The 24,292-nt window shown below is 31.4% G+C and overlaps 4 protein-coding genes across 4 annotated transcripts; 1 reads left to right on the forward strand and 3 right to left on the reverse strand.

The window, feature by feature from the left end:
* Nucleotides 1-413: 413 nt before the first annotated feature.
* LOC138347774 (nuclear transcription factor Y subunit C-1-like) lies at nucleotides 414-1,295 on the reverse strand. Its single transcript, XM_069296074.1, has one exon. The coding sequence runs from the start codon at nucleotides 1,272-1,274 to the stop codon at nucleotides 474-476; it is 801 nt and encodes a 266-aa protein (XP_069152175.1). The 5' UTR covers nucleotides 1,275-1,295; the 3' UTR covers nucleotides 414-473.
* A 6,193-nt stretch (nucleotides 1,296-7,488) lies between these two features.
* LOC138347706 (nuclear transcription factor Y subunit C-1-like) lies at nucleotides 7,489-10,274 on the reverse strand. The gene is made up of 3 exons (XM_069296014.1): nucleotides 9,430-10,274; nucleotides 9,004-9,023; nucleotides 7,489-7,550 (listed from the first exon to the last, which is right to left on the reverse strand). The coding sequence occupies exons 1-3, from the start codon at nucleotides 10,272-10,274 to the stop codon at nucleotides 7,489-7,491; spliced, it is 927 nt and encodes a 308-aa protein (XP_069152115.1).
* A 9,349-nt stretch (nucleotides 10,275-19,623) lies between these two features.
* Nucleotides 19,624-22,307, forward strand: LOC112941153 (nuclear transcription factor Y subunit C-1-like). The gene is made up of 5 exons (XM_026030313.2): nucleotides 19,624-19,627; nucleotides 19,786-19,938; nucleotides 21,399-21,820; nucleotides 21,877-22,208; nucleotides 22,301-22,307. Exons 1-5 carry the CDS (start codon nucleotides 19,624-19,626, stop codon nucleotides 22,305-22,307), a joined length of 918 nt encoding a protein of 305 aa, XP_025886098.2.
* Nucleotides 22,308-22,784: 477 nt separating this feature from the next.
* LOC101262802 (nuclear transcription factor Y subunit C-2-like) lies at nucleotides 22,785-23,165 on the reverse strand. Its single transcript, XM_019212681.3, has one exon. The coding sequence runs from the start codon at nucleotides 23,163-23,165 to the stop codon at nucleotides 22,785-22,787; it is 381 nt and encodes a 126-aa protein (XP_019068226.2).
* Between the last annotated feature and the right edge of the window lie 1,127 nt (nucleotides 23,166-24,292).

Genomic DNA, 24,292 nt, shown 5'->3' on the forward strand with positions numbered 1-24,292 from the left:
CACTCATGGGGAAACGTTTCCTTTGTTGCTTCTCAGAAAGTATTTTTTTTTTTTAAAAAAAGGTACCAGCTTCAACACAAACAATCATGTGGAAAGCATATCAATCTACTGCACTAAATTCATATACCACAAAATAAAGATAAGTACTTTACTCAAATTTAGTTAAGATTTCCCTAAATGCAAGAAGGCAAACATATACAATGCAAAAATGTTTGTAGCTACTATCTGATAGAGTGAAAGTAAAGCAAAGACCAAAAAGATTGCAGTTACAGACCCCATGTGTGGAAGCTTTTTTCATGGAGACAAACTATTCATGGGGAAACGTTTCCTTTGTCTCTTGTGAGAAAGAAATTTTTTTTTTTGAAAAAAAGAAGAAGTTACCACCTTCAACAAAAATGGAAAAAATAAATTTTTACTTGAAAAATTGATTCATTTTCTTCTAACCCTCTTAGTGAATTAAGGAAATGACAAAGTTACCTTTGAGGATCACCGCTACCCTGTCCACTGCTCCCTCCAGTAGCATATGGATTACTGCCAGCAGCATACCAACCGAACTTCCGCGGGTACAACGGAGGCGGGACGTGCATTGAGGGTGCAACCCAAGGCATAGCACGCCTTCCCATGATCCCCCTGGGTGGAGTAGGCATTGATGGAGCAGGTGGCCCCATTGATGGAGCAGGAGGTCTCACTGATGGAGCAAGAGGTGCCATTGGTGGAGCAGGAGGTCCCATTGGTGAGTAATAGTACGGGATACGATTTGGTATGTTACCCAACATGCCAGGCACGTAAGTAGGAGCTTCTTCCTCTGGCTCATCCATAGAAATGGCATCCACAAGAAAATCAAAGAGTTCAGTCTCCTTAAGCACCGTAAAGAAGTCAATCTTTTTCAGAGTCTGACGCTGGCATTCTTGGGCCTTAAGCCAGGAACGATGGGTGAGATCCTGAATAAAGAGCTCACATGCCTTAGCAAGCAGAATAGGCGATTCAGCAGAAATCATACGGACTTCCTTGTCCGATTTCATGATTTTCTTGATTCGAGAAATGGGAAGACTGTGCCCCATGAAATCTCTTATCTGTATGATCTCTTGAAGCTGAGCTGCCCAAAACAACCGCAACTGCTGCTGGAGGAGATAATCCTTCGCGTTCACAATCGGCTGAGCAGTCGCCTCCGCCACCGCCCCCACCTCTGCATTCAACGCCGCCACCTCCTCCTCTGCATTCGCCGCCGCCGCCACCTCTGCATTGGCTGCCACCGGGTCAGAGTGACTTGCCATTGTTGTTGTTTTTCTGAGCGATAACTTCAATGCTCTTAGATTGAGAGAAATAGAAGATGACTGAATACAGTTGTGTAGCTCTCTTATATATACCCAAAAGAGGAAAATAACTAAGAAAAAATGATGGTTTTAATCCCTAAGTTATAAGTTTATTGCAAATTTGGTCCCTGTAATAACCGGCTAAACATATTTAACCTTTAATTAACTAAAATGAGTAATTTTGATCCAATCACTAGAGTCCAAACTTTTTTATATATGTGCTTGCATATTTTGATATTGCGTGTTTATATTTATTTATATTCACCTTTATCTCCTGTATTTTTTGTCGTTATAAAAGAAAAAAATATTTGTGTGTTCACACACATTAATGATTTGTAATTTATTTCAATTTGCTATGTTTTAAAATAGAGTTTTATAGATAATTGAGAAACAGTTTTAAAATGGAGTTCTACATGACAGATGGAGATGAATTTCAATTGTAACGTTTTTAGATTTAGTGACTTTATTTATGGGTTAAATTTTTTAACGTTCTATGTGTTCGTTCACATATGTAGAAAATCATTTGTGTGTTCACACAGATTAATGATTTGTAATTTATTTCAATTAGCTATGTTTTAAAATAGAGTTTTGTAGATATTTGAGAAACAATTTTGAAATGGAGTTCTACATAACAGATGGAGATGAATTCGAATTGTAATGTTTTTAGATTTTGGACTTTATTTATGGGTTAAATTTTTCAACGTTTTATGTGTTCGTTCACATTTGTTTTTCTTTTTCTATCTCCCTTTGTTTCATTCTCCTCAATTTCAAAAGAAAAATTTACTGTGTTCACACACATTTCTGCATACCTTTTATATCATATTTTTTTAATTCTCGATGAAAAATATAATATTCTCTTTTTGACAATTCAAGATTATTACAAATTTTATTTTCTAAAATTCTCTTGATACTTTATCAAATATTTTTAGCATTATTATTATTTATGCTTAACTATTTGATTGATCCATTCTTTATCATTAGTTATGAATTTTTTTATGTTCTTTCCAACCCATATATAGTATTTATTTTGACCGAAAATAATATATAAAATTCACCAATTGATAAGGAAAAATTACTTGAGTGGATCCTTTTTAAAAAATAATTACTGATTTTAAATATACTCTTTAAATAGTATCATTTACAGCAATATATAACAATAAGATATATTTTATTAAATTTGTCTCTCTTTTGCCTCTTTCTCCTCTTCTATCTCGCCTTTTTTATTTTTCTCTCTTTCTCCCTTTTTTCTTAATATTGTTATTTTTCACCTATTTTCTTTTTGCAAATGATTTTCCTCTCTTGCTTTCTTTCTATTGTTTTTTCTTTTTTTTTTTCAGACTTGTTGCACTTTCTCCCTCTCTTTCTCTTGTTTTTTTCTACTTCTCTCTCTCTATTTTCTTTTGTAGTGTAGTCAATAATTCGTAGGCTAATTAAATTTTTATCAATAATTAATTAAATAGACAAGTAATATAATCGTTACAAATAAAGAGACATAATAAATTGCAAAATGAGTTGAACTTGAATTAAAAATGTATTCCTCACATATTAAAATTGAATTAGGTGAGAATTAATATGAATGTAAAATGTAGCAAACAAAAAAATATTCTATGATCTGTAAACTGAATAACTGAATGAATTTGTATAACAATAGATTTCACAAGTAATTAAACATAAAAAAATCAACTAATAAATTATAAAATCAATCAAAATTGTATTTAAAAGTGTATTACACCAATATCAAACAAATAAATGAATTCAATTTACTTTAAGCATATGAATTACACAATATTAAAGTTGAATTAGAAGAGAGAATTAAGAATGAATGAAAAACGGAACTAATGAAAAACAAGACAATGATATCTAAACTGAATTAAACTTATATTATTCATGAATAAAACATGTATCATATGTGTCTTATAAATTATTTTTGGTTTGTATCACTAAGAACATGAGTGTTGTTTGCAATATGTATTAAAAATGTATTGTGCATGTATTATAAGTGTGTTACCTAAATTACTTTTGTTTAAATCATTAAAAAGGGAGTGAAGTTTGCAATAAATGTAGGATGTATTATTCATGGTTTTAATATAATTGTGAAATATATCTAATACAACTTTAATACGAACGTGATATAGTTCGGTTAAAATCAATTCTAAACTAAACAAAACTCTCTTAAAATTGAGATATAAACTCCAAAAGATATTTTCAATTATTTGTAGGAACAACCTATCCAAAATAAAGAGCAGACAAGTAATCTAATCGTAACAAATCAAGAAACATAAGAAACTGTCAAATGAATTAAACTTGGATTAAAAATGCATTACACACATATTAAAGTTGAACTAAAAGTGAATTAAACACGTATGCAAAATGTAGCAAACGAAAGAGCATGAATAAAACTTGTATCAATAATGAATTAAACAAACAATTTAATCATAAAAAATCAACTAATAAACTGTAAATGAATTAACTTATATTAAAAATATATTATACAAATATTAAAGTTGAATTAGCATAGAAAATTAAATATGGCGAAAAAATGTAACTAAGGAAACACCAGGTAATGACCTATATAGAAAATTAAATTCATATCAACAATGAATTACACAAGTAATCTAATAGCAACACATAATAAACTACAAATAAATTAAATTTGCTTTAAAGTGTATTACACAATATTAAAGATGAATGAAAAGAGAAAATTATATTAAAAAAAAGCGTCACTAATTAAAGACAAGACAATAAGTTATAGATTAAATTAAATTTGTATTATTCATAAATAAAGCATGCATCCTTTAAATTATTTTGGTTTGCATCACTAAGAACATGAGTGATGTTTGAAATATGTATTAAAAATGTAGTGTGCATGTATTAATCATTTGGTTAGTATCACTAAGAAGAGAGTAGAGTTTGCAATATGTATTAGAAATGTATTTTCATGAATAAACATTATATTATACGTATCTTGTAAATTATTTGATTCATATCACTAGGAAAATGAGTGATGGTTGCAATATGTATTATAAATGGATTGTTCATGAATAAAACTTATATTATATGTGTCTTATAAAATATTTTAATTTATCACTAAGAAAATTAGTGACGGTTGCGATATGTATTAAAATGGAATGTGGGTGTCTTATAAATGTATTATTATATTAGTGTGTTACCTAATTTATTCTTGTTGGTATCACTAAGAAAAGAGTGAATCTAGCGTGCAATATATACTATAAATGTACTATTCATAAACAAAACATGTATTATATATATCTTATATATTGTATCACTAAGAAAAAGAGCGACATTTGTATTACAAATGTATTGCTTCTATATTATTAATGTATTAAGAGTCTGTTGCTTAAATTCTTTTGGTTGATATCATTAAAAAGAGTGAAGTTTGTAATATATAATATAAATGTATTGTTCATGATTTTAACACAATTTTAATGTAATTATGAAACATATCTAATAAAATTTTAATACAATTGCGATGTAGTTTCATAAACTTCACTTTTTCGAGTTCAATCTAATATTTCTCCTAAAATCAATTATAAACTTAACCAAAACCTCTTGAAATAAAGATATAAATTTCAAACAACATTTTGAATGATTTGTAGGAACAACCTATTCAAATTAATCACAAATTCGTAAAATTCAAATAATGAATTTAAAATTTGAAGTTTTATAATGACCATCAACGGTAAACTCTTCTTGTTGTAATTTTAGAGATTTTAAATTTATGCTTTAAACATGATTTTTACAAATTTTCTTCTTTCCATTTTTTTTTGGTCGTATTTTTTAGGTAAAAATAATAAAATTTGAAGAAGAAGAATTTAAAAAAAAAAAAGGAAGAGAAAAAATGGCCGAGAAAGATGCAAGCGACATTACCTTAATTTTAAAAACCTTTATATTTAGTAAGAAAAATTATATTGTCGTAAATGATAAATATTTTTTCATAACTTATTTATGTGATTTACTCATTTGATAATGTCCCCTTCAGAATATGTTAATACCTACTGCAATATTTTTTGTCGATTCATATTCTAACGAGTGATATCTTGTTGGTATACACAATTCTCCAAACCTGAAAAGATTCATATGAAGAGATATAAGTAAACTTTAATTGGACTTCTAATAATAAACATTAAATGTTATCAATAGTTAATGTGTATTCATCGTACACCTATTTTATTTATCATCTTACATAAATTTAAAAAGATCTTAGACATGGTTTAACAAAATCTACAGATTTATTATTAAGTATATAAAGCCATCAAAAAAGAAATAGAAAACAAATATTGATTAATGACAAAAAGAGTTTCATTTTTCATAGCATGTGTTTTTTCTAAATTCTTGAAAGTAATTAAATAAAATTTTCAGTTTTCATATCGAAAAAAACAGTATTATACATTAATCAAACTCAGTAATATGCCAAACAAAATGAAACATTTGCTCTAAGATTTCATATTCCATTACAAAAAACAGTGTACCATATATACAAATGAACTTGATTTTTTAAGAAAAGTATTCACATAATAATCCATGAGTTAGTGGCCTAGCCAGGCAACAACTAAATGTAGTTCAAAAACAATTTATGAGAAACTGGCATAGCTCCTTTTGTCATTCCTCTTGTAACTGCATATAAAGTAAACAGCTCCAAGTACTTCTTTGGCATCTTACCTTCATTTCCACTTTCAGATTTTGCGTATATCAAATATGCAACCGCGCTGATTTACAAGTTGAAACAGGCATTCATCTCCTGGATTCAGGCCATAAGTTGCAGTAACCTGTTTCCAACCACATGTCAAAACATTAAAACCTGATCTGCTATTATAAAGTGTAGGCCAGATTCTTTTATCTTGTCCTCGGAGATAAATAATCATCCTTCCTAGCTTTGCCTTTTTGCGGTAAATAATTTCTCCAGGACTCTGGTAATTCCTGCAGAGATTTAAAGGAGGTCTAGATTCAGTAACAGCAATGTAATGGTTAACAAAGAGAGGTCTTACTAACCAATTGATTCCTTCTATTTCGATAAAATCATACCTCATAATTATTCAAGGACATCCAAATAAGAAAACATATTCGTCAACTTTAGATTTAAAGAAACAGTGTCCTGCTTCTCAGGCGCTAAACTTGAAACATAATTAGAGCAGCAAAAAAGATAAAAGTTATACCAAATCCGGTGTACATGTATTTTTTTATTTCAACGTCTGAGTTACAAAGTAATCAAAACTTTACTTCAATGTTCAGAATTTTCAAAAAAGCAGTTTATAGTGTTAAGCCTAAAGGTGTCCTGGGAAAGACATTATTCCCTCTTAACATCTTATTAAATGCAAAAGTTTGATGAAAAGAATGTCAAAAGCTTAAAAAGGATGCATCTTCAGCGGTAAACTCACGACATATATCAACTCGAGCAGTGTGCAAGAATGAAATCAATAGCATACCATGTATGGCTGTAGCAGGACCAAATACTTCTGTTGAGGGGTGCTGCGACAGAATATACACCCCTTCTTCTCCAAAAGAGAATAACAAGAGGGAGTGAAACTTTTAGAAACCACCTTAGTACCAACAGTCGATCTCAACATAGAAATGTGGTTCCGTTTGAGATAAAAAACTGGCTTCAACGTGATTATCATTTCCATCGACACCTTTTGAAGGACTGCTACTTCTTTCATGTTTATGGTTCAGTGATTTATCTATGTCAATGAAATTTTAATCTGACAAATTAGACTAATTGTGCCATCCAAGCTTTGCAAAAAAAATTTATGCTAATTTAGTTATGTTGAGATAGCATAAATGACGAAATCGTCGTCACCCAAGTCAGTAAGTTCCGCACCTACATCATTGATCACTACGCCAAATTGCCCCACTAGGCTTACTAATCATCCTATAACCAATAAGCCTTGGTGGCTCCACCATACCACTATAGCAAGGAGCAATAGTCAAAATACTAAAGGGTCGACGGAGAACTGATTAAAGTAACATACCACAATTATTATGCGAAAGTAAGATAAGTTCATTACACAAAACACCACAACTCCATAAACATTCAAATAAACTGACAGTTTTATACCGACTAAACGACTAAAAGATTCAAGTCATATTGTTGAGCCAGTACCCATAGACAGTAGCAATAAAAAGCATCCATAGTTGAGAGGACCTGCATCATTAGTGACTAAGAGCTTCCGTTGTGCCAGTGCCACTGAGCATTTGGATCAACAGAGGCATGACCTTTAACTGAAACAAGATCAAACAGAAAAATTAGTACAAACAAATAATAAATCGAACCTTATGTATGAGAAATTAGTGACTTGTACCTCAAAAAGAATCATATTAAGAAACTACAGCAAACAAATAATAAATAGATAAATTAGCTGCTTAATCTCGCAAGTACAACAACATCAAGAAACGATAGCTAATCAATAGATAACTGTGGAGTAAGAACTTTTTTTTAGATACTACACATTTGACCATAGCAATCATGTCACCTAAGAGCTAAGATGCCAACAATTTTTTATCAAGTCTAACATGCCAACATCATATCAAGCAAATCAAGGCATGCAACAAATGAGTGAAATAACATGACTACAAGAGGATTAATGAATAGGGATTTATGAGAGGGCTGGAATATATAGGGCAATGGATAGAGGTATTTACAATGATAGTTCAGTATCAAAGAAAGAAAGCACAAGGATGGCGACAAAGTCACTATAAACTAGCTAGACTATAAACAATCTACATCAGATTTCCCCATGCATTTTCTTTATCAAATAATAAAATGTCGTACATGAATTTTCAGAGTAATGAGCACAAGCATGACACATGACACATATCAGAAGATGAACACCAACCAGCCAATTCGTTGATGCACTACCTACTCATGCAAAGTTCCAAACATCTGGTACCGCCGTCCTGGTTTCTCTTTCTTGTCATTCACACAAACGACAGAAAAGGAGAAAATTGAAACATATGCTTTGGCTCCATCTTAGCATCAACACCAATAAGGCATTAACAGTTACCACTCCGAGAAAACTTGTAAAATTCGATTAAGAGAATCAATCATGAACCCCTTTATAGTATAGAGAAATGAAACAATCATGTGGAAAGCATATCAATCTTTTGCTCCAAATTCAGATACCACAAAATCAAGATATTCCAAATCATTTTCTACACTGATGCAATATATAGAAGAGGTGATTGATGAAAGTTTAGACTATACCTGTAACTCCAATCTCCATGTTGCAACATCAATGAGAGAGTGCAGAAAAAAATTGTTTTTTAAAAGTAATGAGAGAATGCACAAAATTATACAAGTACTTTAGTCAAATTTACTTAAGATTTCCCTAAATGCAAGAAGGATAACATATAAAAATGCAAAAATGTTTGTAGCTATTATCTGATAGAGTGTAAGTAAAATAAAGAACAAAAAAGTTGTAGTTTCAAATCCCATGGGTGAAAACTTTTTTCCATGGAGACAAACCACTCATGGGGAAACATTCCCTTGGTTGCTTCTCAGAAAGTATTTTTTTTAAAAAAATTAAAAGGTGCCAGCTTCAACACAAACAATCATGTGGAAAGCATATCAATTTATTGCTCTAAATTCAGATACAACAAAATAAAGATATGTCAAATCATTTTCTCCACTGATGCAATATATAGAAGAGGTGATTGATGAAAGTTTAGACTGTACCTGTAACTCCTATCTCCATGCTGCAACATCAATGAGAGAGTGCAAAAAAAAATATTTTTACAAGTAAAGAGAGAAAGCACAAAATTTTACAAGTACTTTACTCAAATTTAGTTAAGATTTCCTTAAATGCAAGAAGGCAAACATATACAATGCAAAAATGTTTGTAGCTACTATTTGATAGAGTGAAAGTAAAGAAAAGACCAAAAAGATTGCAGTTACAGACCCCATGGGTGGAATCTTTTTTCAATGGAGACAAATTACTCATGGGGAAACGTTCCCTTTGTCGCTTATGAGAACGAATTTTTATTTTTTTTTAAAAAAAAGAAGTTACCACCTTCAACAAAAATAGAAAAAATCAATTCCACTTGACAAATTGATTCATTTTCTTCTAACCCTCTTAGTGAATTAAGGAAATGACAAAGTTACCTTTGAGGATCACCGCTATCCTGTCCACTGCTCCCTCCAGTAGCATATGGATTACCGCCAGCAGCATACCAACGGAACTGTCGCGGGTACAACGGAGGCGGGACGTGCATTGAGGGTGCAACCCAAGGCATAGCACGCTTTCCCATGATCCCCCTGGGTGGAGTAGGCATTGATGGAGTAGGTGGCCCCATTGATGGAGTAGGTGTCCCCATTGATGGAGCAGGAGGTCCTATTGATGGAGCAAGAGGTGCCATTGGTGGAGCAGGAGGTCCCATTGGTGAGTAACAGTACGGGATACGATTTGGTATGTTACCCAGCATGCCAGGCACGTAAGTAGGTACTTCTTCCTCTGTCTCATCCATAGAAATGGCGTCCACAGGGAAATCAAAGAGTTCAGTCTCCTTAAGCACCGTAAAGAAGTCAATCTTTTTCAGAGTCCGGCGCTGGCATTCCTGGGCCTTAAGCCAAGAACGATGGGTGAGCTCCTGAATAAAGAGCTCACATGCCTTAGCAAGCAGAATAGTCGATTCAGCAGAAATCATATGGACTTCCTTGTCCGATTTCACTATCTTCTTGATTCGGGAAATGGGAAGACTGTGTTCCCTGAAATCTCTTATCTTTATGATCTCTTGAAGCTGAGCTGCCCAAAACAACCGCAACTGCTGCTGGAGGAGATAATCGTTCGCGTTCACAATCGGCTGAGCAGTCGCCTCCGCCACCGCCACCGCCTCTGCATTCACCGCCGTCGCTGCAGCCTCTGCATTCACCGCCGCCGCCGCAGCCTCTGCATTCACCGCCGCCGCCACCTTTGCATTCGCTGCCACCGGGTCAGAGTGACTTGCCATGGTTGTTGTTTTATAGAGCGATAATTTCATTTCTCTCAGACTGAGAGGAATAGAAGATGACTGAATACAGTTGTGTAGCTCTCTTATATATACCCGGGAGAGGAAAATAACTAAGAAACAATGACAATTTTAATCCCTAAGTTATAAGTTTATTGCAAATTTGGTCCCTGTAATAACCAGCTAAACATATTTAACCTTTAATTAACTAAAATGAGTAATTTTGTGTAATGACCCGGAAGGTCATTTTAGAATATTTTTAATATTAGTGTAACTTGAGTTAATTAATCGATAGTTAAAGGGCTAAAGTGATAATTTATTTAAAACCATGGGCTACTTGACCCATATATATTAAAATAAGTTAGTTGATTTCAACAATTATATTATTATAACTTTAAAGAAAAAAAAAAAGGGAGCATGAGATGTCGTAGGTCAAAGACGACAAACACAGGTATGAACTAACCCTTTTCATTTGTTTTCCTTTTCAATTGTTTATGTTAGTAACATGCTTAAGAAATTGAGGGTTTGGAATATATATATACCAATAATGACAATAAAAGTGACATTCACTAATAAATTTGGAATTTGAATCTATAAAGGGTACAATAATTTATAGGTTATGTTTGTGATCTGTTGGTTTAGGGGAGCATAAAGTTAACGAGAATGATGGCCAAATTATTAACAAATCATTAGGAAAAGGATACGATAAAGGATGAATTTAGCATATAGTTAATTTCAGGCAAGTGCATTTCTAAACTCTTGTTAAGTGTATGGAATGCGTGTATTTCCTTGTGGTATATGTTTGGAAGTGATGGGATTGGTGATGGGTTGACTTGTCCACATTGATTAATTCTAATGATGAAGAAAAAAAAGGATAATAAAAGGCAATGTGATTAATTGTTTATGTGTGATGTGTTGAGAAAGGTTTGATGGCTTGTTGAATAATTGTTGATGTGATTTCATGTTTGTGTGGTTGTGAACTGTGCAATGTTATGAAAATGGTCATCTCCTCATTATTTGTGTGAACATGTCATTTGCATTATTCTGAGACATGGTTGTGAAAGTGTTATGTGCATTGAGAAAGAATGATAACTTAAAGAGGATGTACCATTTCGAGGGACGTATCGCGCGCCGCGATGGATACTATATTTCGAGGGACGTATCGCGCGCCGCGATGGTTACTATTATCGAGGGTCGCGTCGTGCGCCGCGACAGATGCATGGACAGATATGTCCCCCATGGGTCCCGGACTGAGAGACAGCGGGTGTGTATCACTAGGTCAGACATGCATCATTATACTTGACATTGCATTCCATTACATTGCACATACTTATCATTAGTGAACTTGATATTGTGTTTTGCTGATCTAGTGATTGCCTTTTTTGCGGAACTTGTGATTGTTGAATACTGAGCTTGTTATTGAGGATATATAATTTGTTGAAGTGTTGTTGTTGAGGATATGTAATTTGTTGAAGTGTGTTATTGAGGATATGTAAATTTTTGGAAGTGTTGCTATTGAGGATATCTAATTTGTGTAAGTGTTGATGTTGAAGATATATAATTTGTTAAAGTGTTGTTGTGGAGGATATGTAATTTGTTAAAGTGTTATTGTGGAGGATATGTAATTTTTCTAAATGTTTTTGTTGAGTTACGTTCTATGTAAACTGTGAGCTGTTAGGTTGGGCTGATGTTTATGCAGGTTGTAGTTGTGGAGGTTCGGTTGGGGGTGGTAGGAGTACCCGTATTTCATCCCCTTAGCTTGTGTTTAGAGGTTTACTTGCTGAGTACCGTGTGGTTTGGTACTCACCCCTTGCTTCTACAAATTTTTGTAGGTTATGAGTCTGGATTTTTGTTGTACTTGTCATTCTCTTCTTTTCCAAGGCTTCTTGGAGATTTGTCAGGTAGCTGTTTCCATCGCAGCAGACTTTCTTCTACTTAATTATGATCTTGTTCTATTCTAGAAACAAGTTCATTTGAGACTTGAGTTTTTCTTTTGAATCAATTGTAATACTTTAGAGGCTTGTACACGTGACTACCAGGTTTTGGGGGTTTTATTAAGTTACTTATCTTTTATTTCCGCACTTTATTGTAATGATTGAGTTTTAGGCTAACTTGTCTTGGTGGGATAAGACGAGTGCCATCACGCCTATTTTGGGTCGTGACATTTTGTTCCAATCACTAAAGTCCAAACAGTAACGGACATTTTAATCCTACGAAGGCAAATTAGGTATTACATGTCACAGCATTGTAGTATAGTCTTACATTATTTATAAAAACATAGATAATAGTAGAAATATACACATCAAAAATATTATTTACTTGCCGCCACAAGACTTTTTATATTTTTTAGTTGTTTATGTTATATTTAGTACACTAGTAGAATTTTTTTTCTAAAAATATATGTACATGCATATCTAAACAAAATTAAAAAAATATAAAATAATAAAATTAGGAGCGGAAAATTAAATACGATGGGGTAGATTTTTTTAAATAAGATAATATCAATTTCTATTGGGGGAGGGGGAAGGGGGAGGATGAAATATGAATTTTTTATAAATATTCTATAAATGATTTTTTTTTTTTTAAAAAAATGATGGCATTGACGCGGGGGAGGAGGTATATGGAGGAGGTGGTGGAGTGAGATAAGAAAAATAATTTAATTTTTTATATGGATAGTAATTTTTAATTTTAATTAATATTAATTTTCTATTATTTAAATTTTATCTAGATAAAATATTTTCTTAATGTAGAAAATGTCATGTGTCAAAGTTTTTTATATAAAAGAGAGAGTGCACTACACACACCACTGATGCACTGATGTGTGTTTCTCAAGCTAAAAATTGACAATATAGGTATGATATTCACACTTTCAATAGTTTAGTTCTGAAACTCGAAAAAAGTGAATATTTTAGGTGTGTTTTTAACACTTATCTCTAACTTTCTTAAGATGTTAGACTTTTTTATATATGTGCTTGAATATTTTGATATTGTGTGTTCATATTTATTTATTTTCACCTTATCTTCTGTATTTTTGTCGTTTTAATAGAAAAATCATTTGTGTGTTCACACACATTAATGATTTGTAATTTATTTCAATTTGCTATGTTTTAAAATAGAGTTTTCTAGATAATTGAGAAACAATTTTGAAATAGAGTTCTACATGATAGATGGAGATGAATTTGAATTGTAACATTTTTAGATTTTGGACTTTATTTATGGGTTAAATTTTTCAACGTTTTATGTGTTCGTTCACATATGTAAAAAGTCATTTATGTGTTCACACACATTAATGATTTGTAATTTATTTCAATTTGCTATGTTTTAAAATAGAGTTTTGTAGATAATTGAGAAACAGTTTTGAAATGGAGTTCTACATGATAGATGGAGATGAATTTGAATTATAGCGTTTTAGATTTTGGACTTTATTTATGGGTTAAATTTTTCAATATTTTATGTGTTCGTTCACATATGTTTTTCTTTTTCTATCTTCCTTTGTTTCATTCTCCTCATTTTCAAAAGAAAAATTTACCGTGTTCACACAGATTTCTACATACCTTTTATATCATATTTTTTAATTCTCGATGAAAAAAATATATTATTCTCTTTATGACAATTCAAGATTATTACAAAAAAAATATTTCTAAAATTCTCTTGATACTTTATCAAATATTTTTAGCATCATCATTATTTATGCTTAACTATTTGATTGATCCATTCTTTATCATTACTTATGAATTTTTTTATGTTCTTTCCTGGTCATATATAGTATATTCTTTTCGCCGAAAATAATATATAAAATTCACCAATTGATAAGGAAAAATTACTTGAGTGGATCCTTTTTAAAAAATAATTATTGATTTTAAATATACTCTTTAAATATTATCATTTATAGCAATATATAACAATAAGATATATTCTATTAAATTTGTATCACTTTTGCCTCTTTCTCCTCTTCTATATCGCCTTTTTTATTTTCTCTCTTTCTCCCTTTTTTCTTTATATTGTTATTTTTCTCCTGTTTTCTTTTTGCAAATGATTTTCCTCTCTTGCTTTCTTTCTATTGTTTTTTTCTTCTCTTTTTTTTGTGTCTTGTTGCATTTTCTTCCTCTCTTTCTCTTGTTATTTTCTACTTCTCTCTCTCTATTTTCTTTCGTAGTGTAGTCAATAATTCGTAGATTAAATAAATTTTTATCAATAATTAATTAAATAGACAAATAATATAATCGTAACAAATAAAGAGACATAATAAATTGCAAAATAAGCTGAACTTGAATTAAAAATGTATTCCTCACATATTAAAATTGAATTAGATGAGAATTAATATGAATGCAAAATGTAGCAAACAAAAAAATATTCTATGATCTGTAAACTGAATAACTGAATCAATTTGTATAACAATAGATTTCACAAGTAATTAAACATAATAAAATCAACAAATAAATAATTAAATCAATCAAAATTGTATTTAAAAGTGAATTACACCAATATTAAACAAATAAATGAATTCAATTTACTTTAAGCATATGAATTACAGAATATTAAAGTTGAATTAGAAGAGAGAATTAAGAATGAATGAAAAACGTAACTTATGAAAAACAAGACAACGATATATATACTAAATTAAACTTATATTATTCATGAATAAAACATGTATCATATGTGTCTTATAAATTATTTTTGGTTTGTATCACTAAGAACATGAGTGTTGTTTGCAATATGTATTAAAAATGTATTGTACATGTATTATAAGTATGTTTCCTAAATTACTTTAGTTCATATCATTAAAAAGGGAGTGAAGTTTGCAATATGCATTATCAATATAGAATGTGTTATTCATGATTTTAATATAATTGTGAAATATATCTTATACAACTTTAATACAAACGCGATATAGTTCGGTTGAAATCAATTCTAAACTAAACAAAACTCTCTTAAAATTGAGATATAAACCCCAAAAGATATTTTCAATTATTTGTAGGAACAGCCTATCCAAATTAAAGAGCAGACAAGTAATCTAATCGTAACAAATGAAGAAACATAAGAAACTGTCAAATGAATTAAATTTGGATTAGAAATGCATTACACACATATTAAAGTTGAACTAAAAGTGAATTAAACACGTATGCAAAATGCAGCAAACGAAAGAGCATGAATAAAACTTGTATCAATAATGAATTAAACAAATAATTTAATCATAAAAAATCAACTAATAAACTTTAAATGAATTAACTTATATTAAAAATATATTATACAAATATTAAAGTTGAATTAGCATAGAAAATTAAATATGGCTAAAAAATGTAACTAAGGAAACACCAGGCAATGACCTATATAGAAAATTAAATTCATATCAACAATGAATTACACAAGTAATCTAATAGCAACACATAATAAACTACAAATAAATTCAATTTGCATTAAAGTGTATTACACAATATTAAAGTTGAATTAAAAGAGAAAATTATATTAAAAAAAAGCGTCACTAATTAAAGACAAGACAATAAGTTATAGACTGAATTAAATTTGTATTATTCATAAATAACGCATGTATCTGATAAATTATTTTGGTTTGCATCATCATTTGGTTAGTATCACTAAGAAGAGAGTAGAGTTTGCAATATGTATTAGAAATGTATTTTCATGAATAAACATTATATTATATGTATCTTGTAAATTATTTGATTCATATCACTAGGAAAATGAGTGATGGTTGCAATATGTATTATAAATTGATTGCTCGTGAATAAAACTTATATTATATGTGTCTTATAAAATATTTTAATTTATCACTAAGAAAATTAGTGACGGTTGCGATATGTATTAAAATGGAATATGGATGTCTTATACATGTATTATTATATTAGTGTGTTACCTAATTTATTCTTGTTGGTATCACTAAGAAAAGAGTGAAGCTAGCGTGCAATATATACTACAAATGTACTATTCATAAACAAAACATGTATTATATATATCTTATATATTATTTTGATTTGTATCACTAAGAAAAAGAGCGACATTTGTATTACAAATGTATTGTTCCTATATTATTAATGTATTAAGAGTCTGTTGCTTAAATTCTTTTGGTTGATATCATTAAAAAGAGTGAATTTTGTAATATGTAATATAAATGTATTGTTCATGATTTTAATACAATTTTAATGCTATTATGAAACATATCAAATACAATTTTAATACAATTGCGATGTAGTTTCATAAACTTCACTTTTTCGAGTTCAATCTAATATTTCTCCTAAAATCAATTATAAACTTAACCAAAACCTCTTGAAATAAAGATATAAATTTCAAACAACATTTTGAGTGATTTGTAGGAAAAACCTATCCAAACTAATCACAAATTCGTAAAATTCAAATAATGAATTTAAAATTTGATGTTTTATAATGACCATCAACGGTAAACTCTTCTTGTTGTCATTTAGAGATTTCAAATTTATGCTTTAAACATGATTTTTACAAATTTTCTTCTTTCCATTTTTTTTGTCGTATTTTTTAGGTAAAAATAATAAAATTTGAAAAATTAATTTGTTGTTTAAATGAAAATTTTGAAAGAAGAATTATTTTTTAAAAAAAAATAATAGAAAAGAAAAGAAAAGTAGGAAGATAATAATGACAGAGAAATAAAGATGAAGAAGAAGAATTAAAAAAAAAGGAAGAGAAATAATGGAAGAGAAAGATGCAAGCGACAATACCTTAATTTAAAAAACTGTTATATTTAGTAAGAAAAATTATATTGTCGTAAATGATAAATATTTTTTCAATATAACTTATTTATGTGATTTACCCATTTGATAATGTCCCCTTCAGAATATGTTAATACCTACTGCAATATTTTTTGTCGGTTCATATTCTAACGAGTGATATCTTGTTGGTATACACAATTCTCCAAACTTGAAAAGATTCATATGAAGAGATATAGGTAAACTTTCATTGGACTTCTAATAATGAACATTAAATGTTATCAATAGTTTGTGTATTCAAAGTACACCTATTTTATTTATCATCGTACATAAATTTAAAAAGATCTTAGACCTACCTACTCATGCAAAGTTCTAAAATTTCTAAAATTGTCTTGACACTTTATCAAATATTTTTAGCATTATCATTATTTATGCTTAACTATTTGATTGATCCATTCTTTATCATTAGTTATGAATTTTTTTATGTTCTTTCCTGGCCATATATAGTATATTCTTTTGGCCGAAAATAATATATAAAATTCACCAATTGATAAGGAAAAATTACTTGAGTGGATCCGTTTTTAAAAAATAATTACTGATTTTAAATATAATCTTTAAATATTATCATTTATAGCAATATATAACAATAAGATATATTTTATTAAATTTGTCTCACTTTTGCCTCTTTCTCCTCTTCTATATCGCCTTTTTTATTTTCTCTCTTTCTCCCTTTTTTCTTTATATTGTTATTTTTCTCCTGTTTTCTTTTTGCAAATGATTTTCCTCTCTTGCTTTCTTTCTATTGTTTTTTTCTTCTCTTTTTTTTGTGTCTTGTTGCATTTTCTTCCTCTCTTTCTCTTGTTATTTTCTACTTCTCTCTCTCTATTTTCTTTCGTAGTGTAGTCAATAATTCGTAGATTAAATAAATTTTTATCAATAATTAATTAAATAGACAAATAATATAATCGTAACAAATAAAGAGACATAATAAATTGCAAAATAAGCTGAACTTGAATTAAAAATGTATTCCTCACATATTAAAATTGAATTAGATGAGAATTAATATGAATGCAAAATGTAGCAAACAAAAAAATATTCTATGATCTGTAAACTGAATAACTGAATCAATTTGTATAACAATAGATTTCACAAGTAATTAAACATAATAAAATCAACTAATAAATAATTAAATCAATCAAAATTGTATTTAAAAGTGCATTACACCAATATTAAACAAATAAATGAATTCAATTTACTTTAAGCATATGAATTACAGAATATTAAAGTTGAATTAGAAGAGAGAATTAAGAATGAATGAAAAACGTAACTTATGAAAAACAAGACAACGATATATATACTGAATTAAACTTATATTATTCATGAATAAAACATGTGTCTTATAAATTATTTTTGGTTTGTATCACTAAGAACATGAGTGTTGTTTGCAATATGTATTAAAAATGTATTGTACATTTATTATAAGTATGTTTCCTAAATTACTTTAGTTCATATCATTAAAAAGAGAGTGAAGTTTGCAATATGCATTATCAATATAGAATGTATTATTCATGATTTTAATATAATTGTGAAATATATCTTATACAACTTTAATACAAACGCGATATAGTTCGGTTGAAATCAATTCTAAACTAACAATCATGTGGAAAGCAAATCAATCTATTGCTCTAAATTCAGATACCACAAAAAAAAGATATGTCAAATTATTTTCTCAACTGATGCAATATATAGAAGAGGTGATTGATGAAAGTTTAGATTGTACCTGTAACTCCTATCTCCATGTTGCACCATCAATGAGAGAGTGCAGAAAAAAAATATTTTTACAAGTAAAGAGAGAAAGCACAAAAAATTTTAAGTACTTTACTTAAATTTAGTTATGATTTCCCTAAACGCAAGAAGGCAAACATATACAATGCAAAAATGTTTGTAGCTACTATCTGATAGAGTGAAAGTAAAGCAAAGACCAAAAAGATTGCAGTTACAGACCCCATGTGTGAAAGACTTTTTCATGGAGACAAACTATTCATGGGGAAACGTTCCCTTTGTCTCTTTTGAGAAAGAAATTTTATTTTTTTTGAAAAAAAAAAAAGAAGTTACCACCTTAAACAAAAATGGAAAAAATAAATTTTTACTTGACAAATTGATTCATTTTCTTCTAACCCTCTTAGTGAATTAAGGAAATGACAAAGTTACCTTTGAGGATCACCGCTACCCTATCCACTGCTCCCTGTAGTAGCATATGGATTACCGCCAGCAGCATACAAACCGAGCTGCCGCGGGTACAACGGAGGCGGGACGTGCATTGAGGGTGCAACCCAAGGAATAGCACGCCTTCCAATGATCCCCCTGGATGGAGTAGGCATTGATGGAGGCCCCATTGATGGAGCAGGAGGTCTCACTGATGGAGCAAGAGGTGCCATTGGTGGAGCAGGAGGTCCCATTGGTGAGTAACAGTACGGGATACGATTTGGTATGTTACCCAGCATGCCAGGCACGTAAGTAGGAGCTTCTTCCTCTGGCTCATCCATAGAAATGGCGTCCACAAGGAAATCAAAGAGTTCAGTCTCCTTAAGCACCGTAAAGAAGTCGATCTTTTTGTGAGTCCGACGCTAGCATTCTTGGGCCTTAAGCCAGGAACGATGGGTGAGCTCCTGAATAAACAGCTCACATGCCTAAGCAAGCAGAATAGGCGATTCAGCAGAAATCATACGGACTTCCTTGTCCTATTTTATGATCTTCTTGATTCGAGAATTGGGAAGACTGTGGCCCCTGAAATCTCTTATCTGTATGATCTCTTGAAGCTGAGCTGCCCAAAACAACCGCAACTGCTGCTAGAGGAGATAATCGTTCGCGTTCACAATCGGCTGAGCAGTCGCCTCCGCCTCTGCATTCACCGCCGCCACCTCCTCCTCTGCATTCACCACCGCCGCCACCTCTGCATTCGCTGCCACCGGGTCAGAGTGACTTGCCATTGTTGTTGTTTTTCTGAACGATAATTTCAATGCTCTTAGACTGAGAGGAATAGAAGATGAGTGAATACAGTTGTGTAGCTCTCTTATTTATACCCAAAAGAGAAAAATAACTAAGAAAAAATGACGGTTTTAATCCTCAAGTTATAAGTTTATTGCAAATTTGGTCCCTCTAATAAGCGGCTAAACATATTTAACCTTTAATTATAAAATGAGTAATTTTGATCCAATCACTAAAGTCCAAAAAGTAACGGACATTTTAATCCTACGAAGGGAAAATTAGGTATTACATGTCACAACATTGTAGTATAGTCTTACATTATTTATAAAAACATAGAGAATAGAATTAAATTTGGATTATAACTTTTTGATCTAAGTGTAAATAAAAACACACCTAAATTATATTTTTTTTGAGTTTCATGTCTAAACTATTGAAAGTTTGAGTTTTATACCTAAATTATCTCTTTTTTTAGGTATCAAATTCACACTTTCAATAGTTTAGTTATGAAACTCGAAAAAAGTGAATACTTTAGGTGTGTTTTTAACACTTATCTCTAACTTTTTTAAGATGTTAGACTTTTTTATATATGTGCTTGAATATTTTGATATTGCGTGTTTAAATATGGCAGCGAGCAAACCTATAACAGAAAGAACTAGTAGTCCTTCAAAAGGTGTCGATGGAAATGATAATCACGTTGTTGCCTGGCTAGGTCATATATTTTTAAGCAAAATAAAAAACTTTAAAAAATGGTGTGGAGTAAGAAAAATATTTTACATTTTATTTTATAGAGAAAATATTATTTTTTATAATAATTTTTAAATTTTTAATTTAAGCTAATACTAATAATTTATTTATTTTTTGTCAAGGTTAAATATTTTGTCCATGTGGAATGTGATGTGAAAATTCTTTAAAATAAACGAGAGAAATTGTAGTACACATACCATGATTAGAGTGGTATAAAAGAGCGATGTGTGTTTCTCAAACTAAAAAGCAATAGTTTAGGTATGAAACTCAAACTTTCAATAGTTTAGATATGAAACTCAAAAAAAATATATAATTTAGGTATGTTTTTATTTACACTTAGCTCAAAAAGTTATAATCCAAATTTTATTCTATTCTCTATGTTTTTTTATAAATAATGTAAGACTATACTACAATGTTGTGACATGTAATACCTGATTTGCCCTTTGTAGGATTAAAATGTCCGTTACTGTTTGGACTTTAGTGATTGGATCAAAATTACTCATTTTAGTTAATTAAAGGTTAAATATGTTTAGCCGGTTATTACAGGGACCAAATTTGCAATAAATTTATAACTTAGGGACTAAAACCGTCATTTTTTCTTAGTTACTTTCCTCTTTTGTGTATATATAAGAGAGCTACACAACTGTATCCAGTCATCTTCTATTCCTCTCAGTCTGAGAGCATTGAAATTATCGCTCAGAAAAACAACAACAATGGCAAGTCACTCTGACCCGATGGCAGCGAATGCAAAAGGTGGCGACGTCGGTGAATGCAGAGGCTGCTGCTGCGGCGGTGAATGTAGAGGCGGTGGCGGTGGCGGAGGCGACTGCTCAGCCGATTGTGAACGTGAACGATTATCTCCTCCAGCAGCAGTTGCAGTTGTTTTGGGCAGCTCAGCTTCAAGAGATCATGCAGATAGGAGATTTCAAGGGTCACAGTCTTCCCATTTTCCGAATCAAGAAGATCATGAAATCGGACAAGGAAGTCCGTATGATTTCTGCTGAATCACCTATTCTACTTGATAAGGCATGTGAGCTCTTTATTCAAGAGCTCACCCATCGTTCCTGGCTTAAGGCCCAGGAATGCCAGCGCCGGACTCTGAAAAAGATCAACTTCTTTACGGTGCTTAAGAAGACTAAACTCTTTATTTCCTTGTGGACATCATTTCTATGGATGAGACAGAGGAAGAAGCTCCTACTTACGTGCCTGGCATGCTGGGTAACATACCAAATCGTATCCCGTACTGTTACTCACCAATGGGACCTCCTGCTCCACCAATGACACCTCTTGCTTCATCAATGAGACCTCCTGCTCCATCAATGGGGCCACCTGCTCCATCAATGCCTACTCCACCCAGGGGGATCATGGGAAGGCGTGCTATGCCTTGGGTTGCACCCTCAATGCATGTCCCGCCTCCATTGTACCCGCGGCAGTTCGGTTGGTATGCTGCTGGCGATAATCCATATGCTACTAGAGGGAGCAGTGGGCAGGGTAGCGGTGATCCTCAAAGGTAACTTTTTCATTTCCTTAATTTACTACGAGGATTAGAAGAAAATGAATCAATTTTTCAAGTGGAATTGATTTTTTCCATTTTTGTTGAAGGTGGTAACTTCTTTTTTTTTTGTCAAAAAAAAAAAAATTCTTTCTCAGAAGAGACAAAGGAAACGTTTCCCCATGAGTGGTTTGTCTCCATGGAAAAAAGCTTCCACCCATGGGGTCTGTAACTGCAATCTTTTTGGTCTTTGCTTTACTTTCACTCTATCAGATAGTAGCTACAAACATTGAGGGTGCAACCCAAGGCATAGCACGCCTTCCCATGATCCCCCTGGGTGGAGCAGGCATTGATGGAGCAGGTGGCTCCATTGATGGAGCAGGAGGTCCCGTTGATGAAGCAAGAGGTGTCATTGGTGGAGCAGGAGGTCCCATTGGTGAGTAACAGTACGGGATACGATTTGGTATGTTACCCAGCATGCTAGACACGTAAGTAGGAGCTTCTTCCTCTGTCTCATCCATAGAAATGATGTCCACAAGGAAATAAAGAGTTTAGTCTTCTTAAGCACCGTAAAGAAGTTGATCTTTTTCAGAGTCAGGAGCTGGCATTCCTGGGCCTTAAGCCAGGAACGATGGGTGAGCTCCTGAATAAAGAGCTCAATGCCTTATCAAGTAGAATAGGTGATTCAGCAGAAATCATACGGACTTCCTTGTCCGATTTCATGATCTTCTTGATTCGGAAAATGGGAAGACTGTGACCCTTGAAATCTCCTATCTGCATGATCTCTTGAAGCTGAGCTGCCCAAAACAACTGCAACTGCTGCTGGAGGAGATAATCGTTCGCGTTCACAATCGGCTGAGCAGTCGCCTCCGCCACCGCCACCGCCTCTACATTCACCGCCGCAGCAGCAGCCTCTGCATTCACCGACGTCGCCACCTCTGCATTCGCTGCCATCGGGTCAGAGTGACTTGCCATTGTTGTTGTTTTTCTGAGCGATAATTTCAATGCTCTCAGACTAAGAGGAATAGAAGATGACTGGATACAGTTGTGTAGCTCTCTTATATATACACAAAAGAGGAAAATAACTAAGAAAAAATGACTATTTTAGTCCCTAAGTTATAAATTTATTGCATATTTGGTCCCTGTAATAAGCGGCTAAACATATTTAACCTTTAATTAACTAAAATGAGTAATTTTGATCCAATCACTAAAGTCCAAACAGTAACGGACATTTTAATCCTACGAAGGGCAAATTGGGTATTACATGTCACAACATTGTAGTATAGTCTTACATTATTTATAAAAACATAGAGAATAGAATTAAATTTGGATTATAACTTTTTGAGCTAAGTGTTAAAAACAACACCTAAATTTTTATTTTTATTTTCTGAGTTTCATATCTAAAGTATCGTTTTTTAGTTTGAGAAACACACATCTCTCTTTTATACCACTCTCATCATGTTATGTTTAGTACAATTTCTCTCTTTTATTTTAAAGAATTTCCACATCACACTCCACATTAACAAAATATTTAACCTTGACAAAAAATAAATAAATTATTAGTATTAGCTAAAATTAAAAATTCAAAAACTATTGTAAAAAAATAATATTTTCTCTACAAAATAAAATGTAAAATATTTTTCTTACCACACCATTTTTTAAAGTTTTTTATTTTGCTTAAATTTCTTTTATAAAAGTATTTCATTTTTTACTTGATCTCCTCCCCCTCATCAAATATTAATTTAGATATTATTTTAATTTTTAAAAAATATAATTCTGCCCATCCCACTTAACCCTCTGCTTTTAATTTTTTTCCAGTGTTTAAATATACATATCGAAAATATTATTTACTTGTCGTCACAAAACTTTTTATATTTTTTTAGTTGTTTATGTTATATTCAGTACACTAGTAGAATTTTTTTTTAAAATATTTGTATGTTATAAAAAAACGTAAAAAAATAAAATTAGGAGCGAAAAATTAAATAGGATGGGGTAGATTTTTTTAAATAAAATAATATCAATTTCTATCGGGGGAGGGGGCAGGGGGAGGGGGAGGATGAAATATGGATTTTCTACAAATATTTCATAAATAATTTTTTTTT

Source organism: Solanum lycopersicum, chromosome 3 (assembly GCF_036512215.1).
Source record: "Solanum lycopersicum chromosome 3, SLM_r2.1".
In the NCBI taxonomy this organism is placed as follows: Eukaryota; Viridiplantae; Streptophyta; class Magnoliopsida; order Solanales; family Solanaceae; genus Solanum; species Solanum lycopersicum.

Coding starts and splice junctions, on each gene's coding strand:
- LOC138347774 (XM_069296074.1), bottom strand. CDS start 1,274: ATGGCAAGTCACTCTGACCCGGTGGCAGCCAATGCAGAGGTGGCGGCG.
- LOC138347706 (XM_069296014.1), bottom strand. CDS start 10,274: ATGGCAAGTCACTCTGACCCGGTGGCAGCGAATGCAAAGGTGGCGGCG. Junction 9,024..9,429: donor GATAGCGGTGATCCTCAAAG/GTAACTTTGTCA, acceptor TTGATGTTGCAG/CATGGAGATAGGAGTTACAG. Junction 7,551..9,003: donor CATGGAGATAGGAGTTACAG/GTACAGTCTAAA, acceptor ATCTTGTTTCAG/TTAAAGGTCATGCCTCTGTT.
- LOC112941153 (XM_026030313.2), top strand. Junction 19,939..21,398: donor TCTGCATTCGCTGCCACCGG/GTCAGAGTGACT, acceptor ATTATCGCTCAG/AAAAACAACAACAATGGCAA. Junction 21,821..21,876: donor AAAAGATCAACTTCTTTACG/GTGCTTAAGAAG, acceptor TCTATGGATGAG/ACAGAGGAAGAAGCTCCTAC.
- LOC101262802 (XM_019212681.3), bottom strand. CDS start 23,165: ATGGCAAGTCACTCTGACCCGATGGCAGCGAATGCAGAGGTGGCGACG.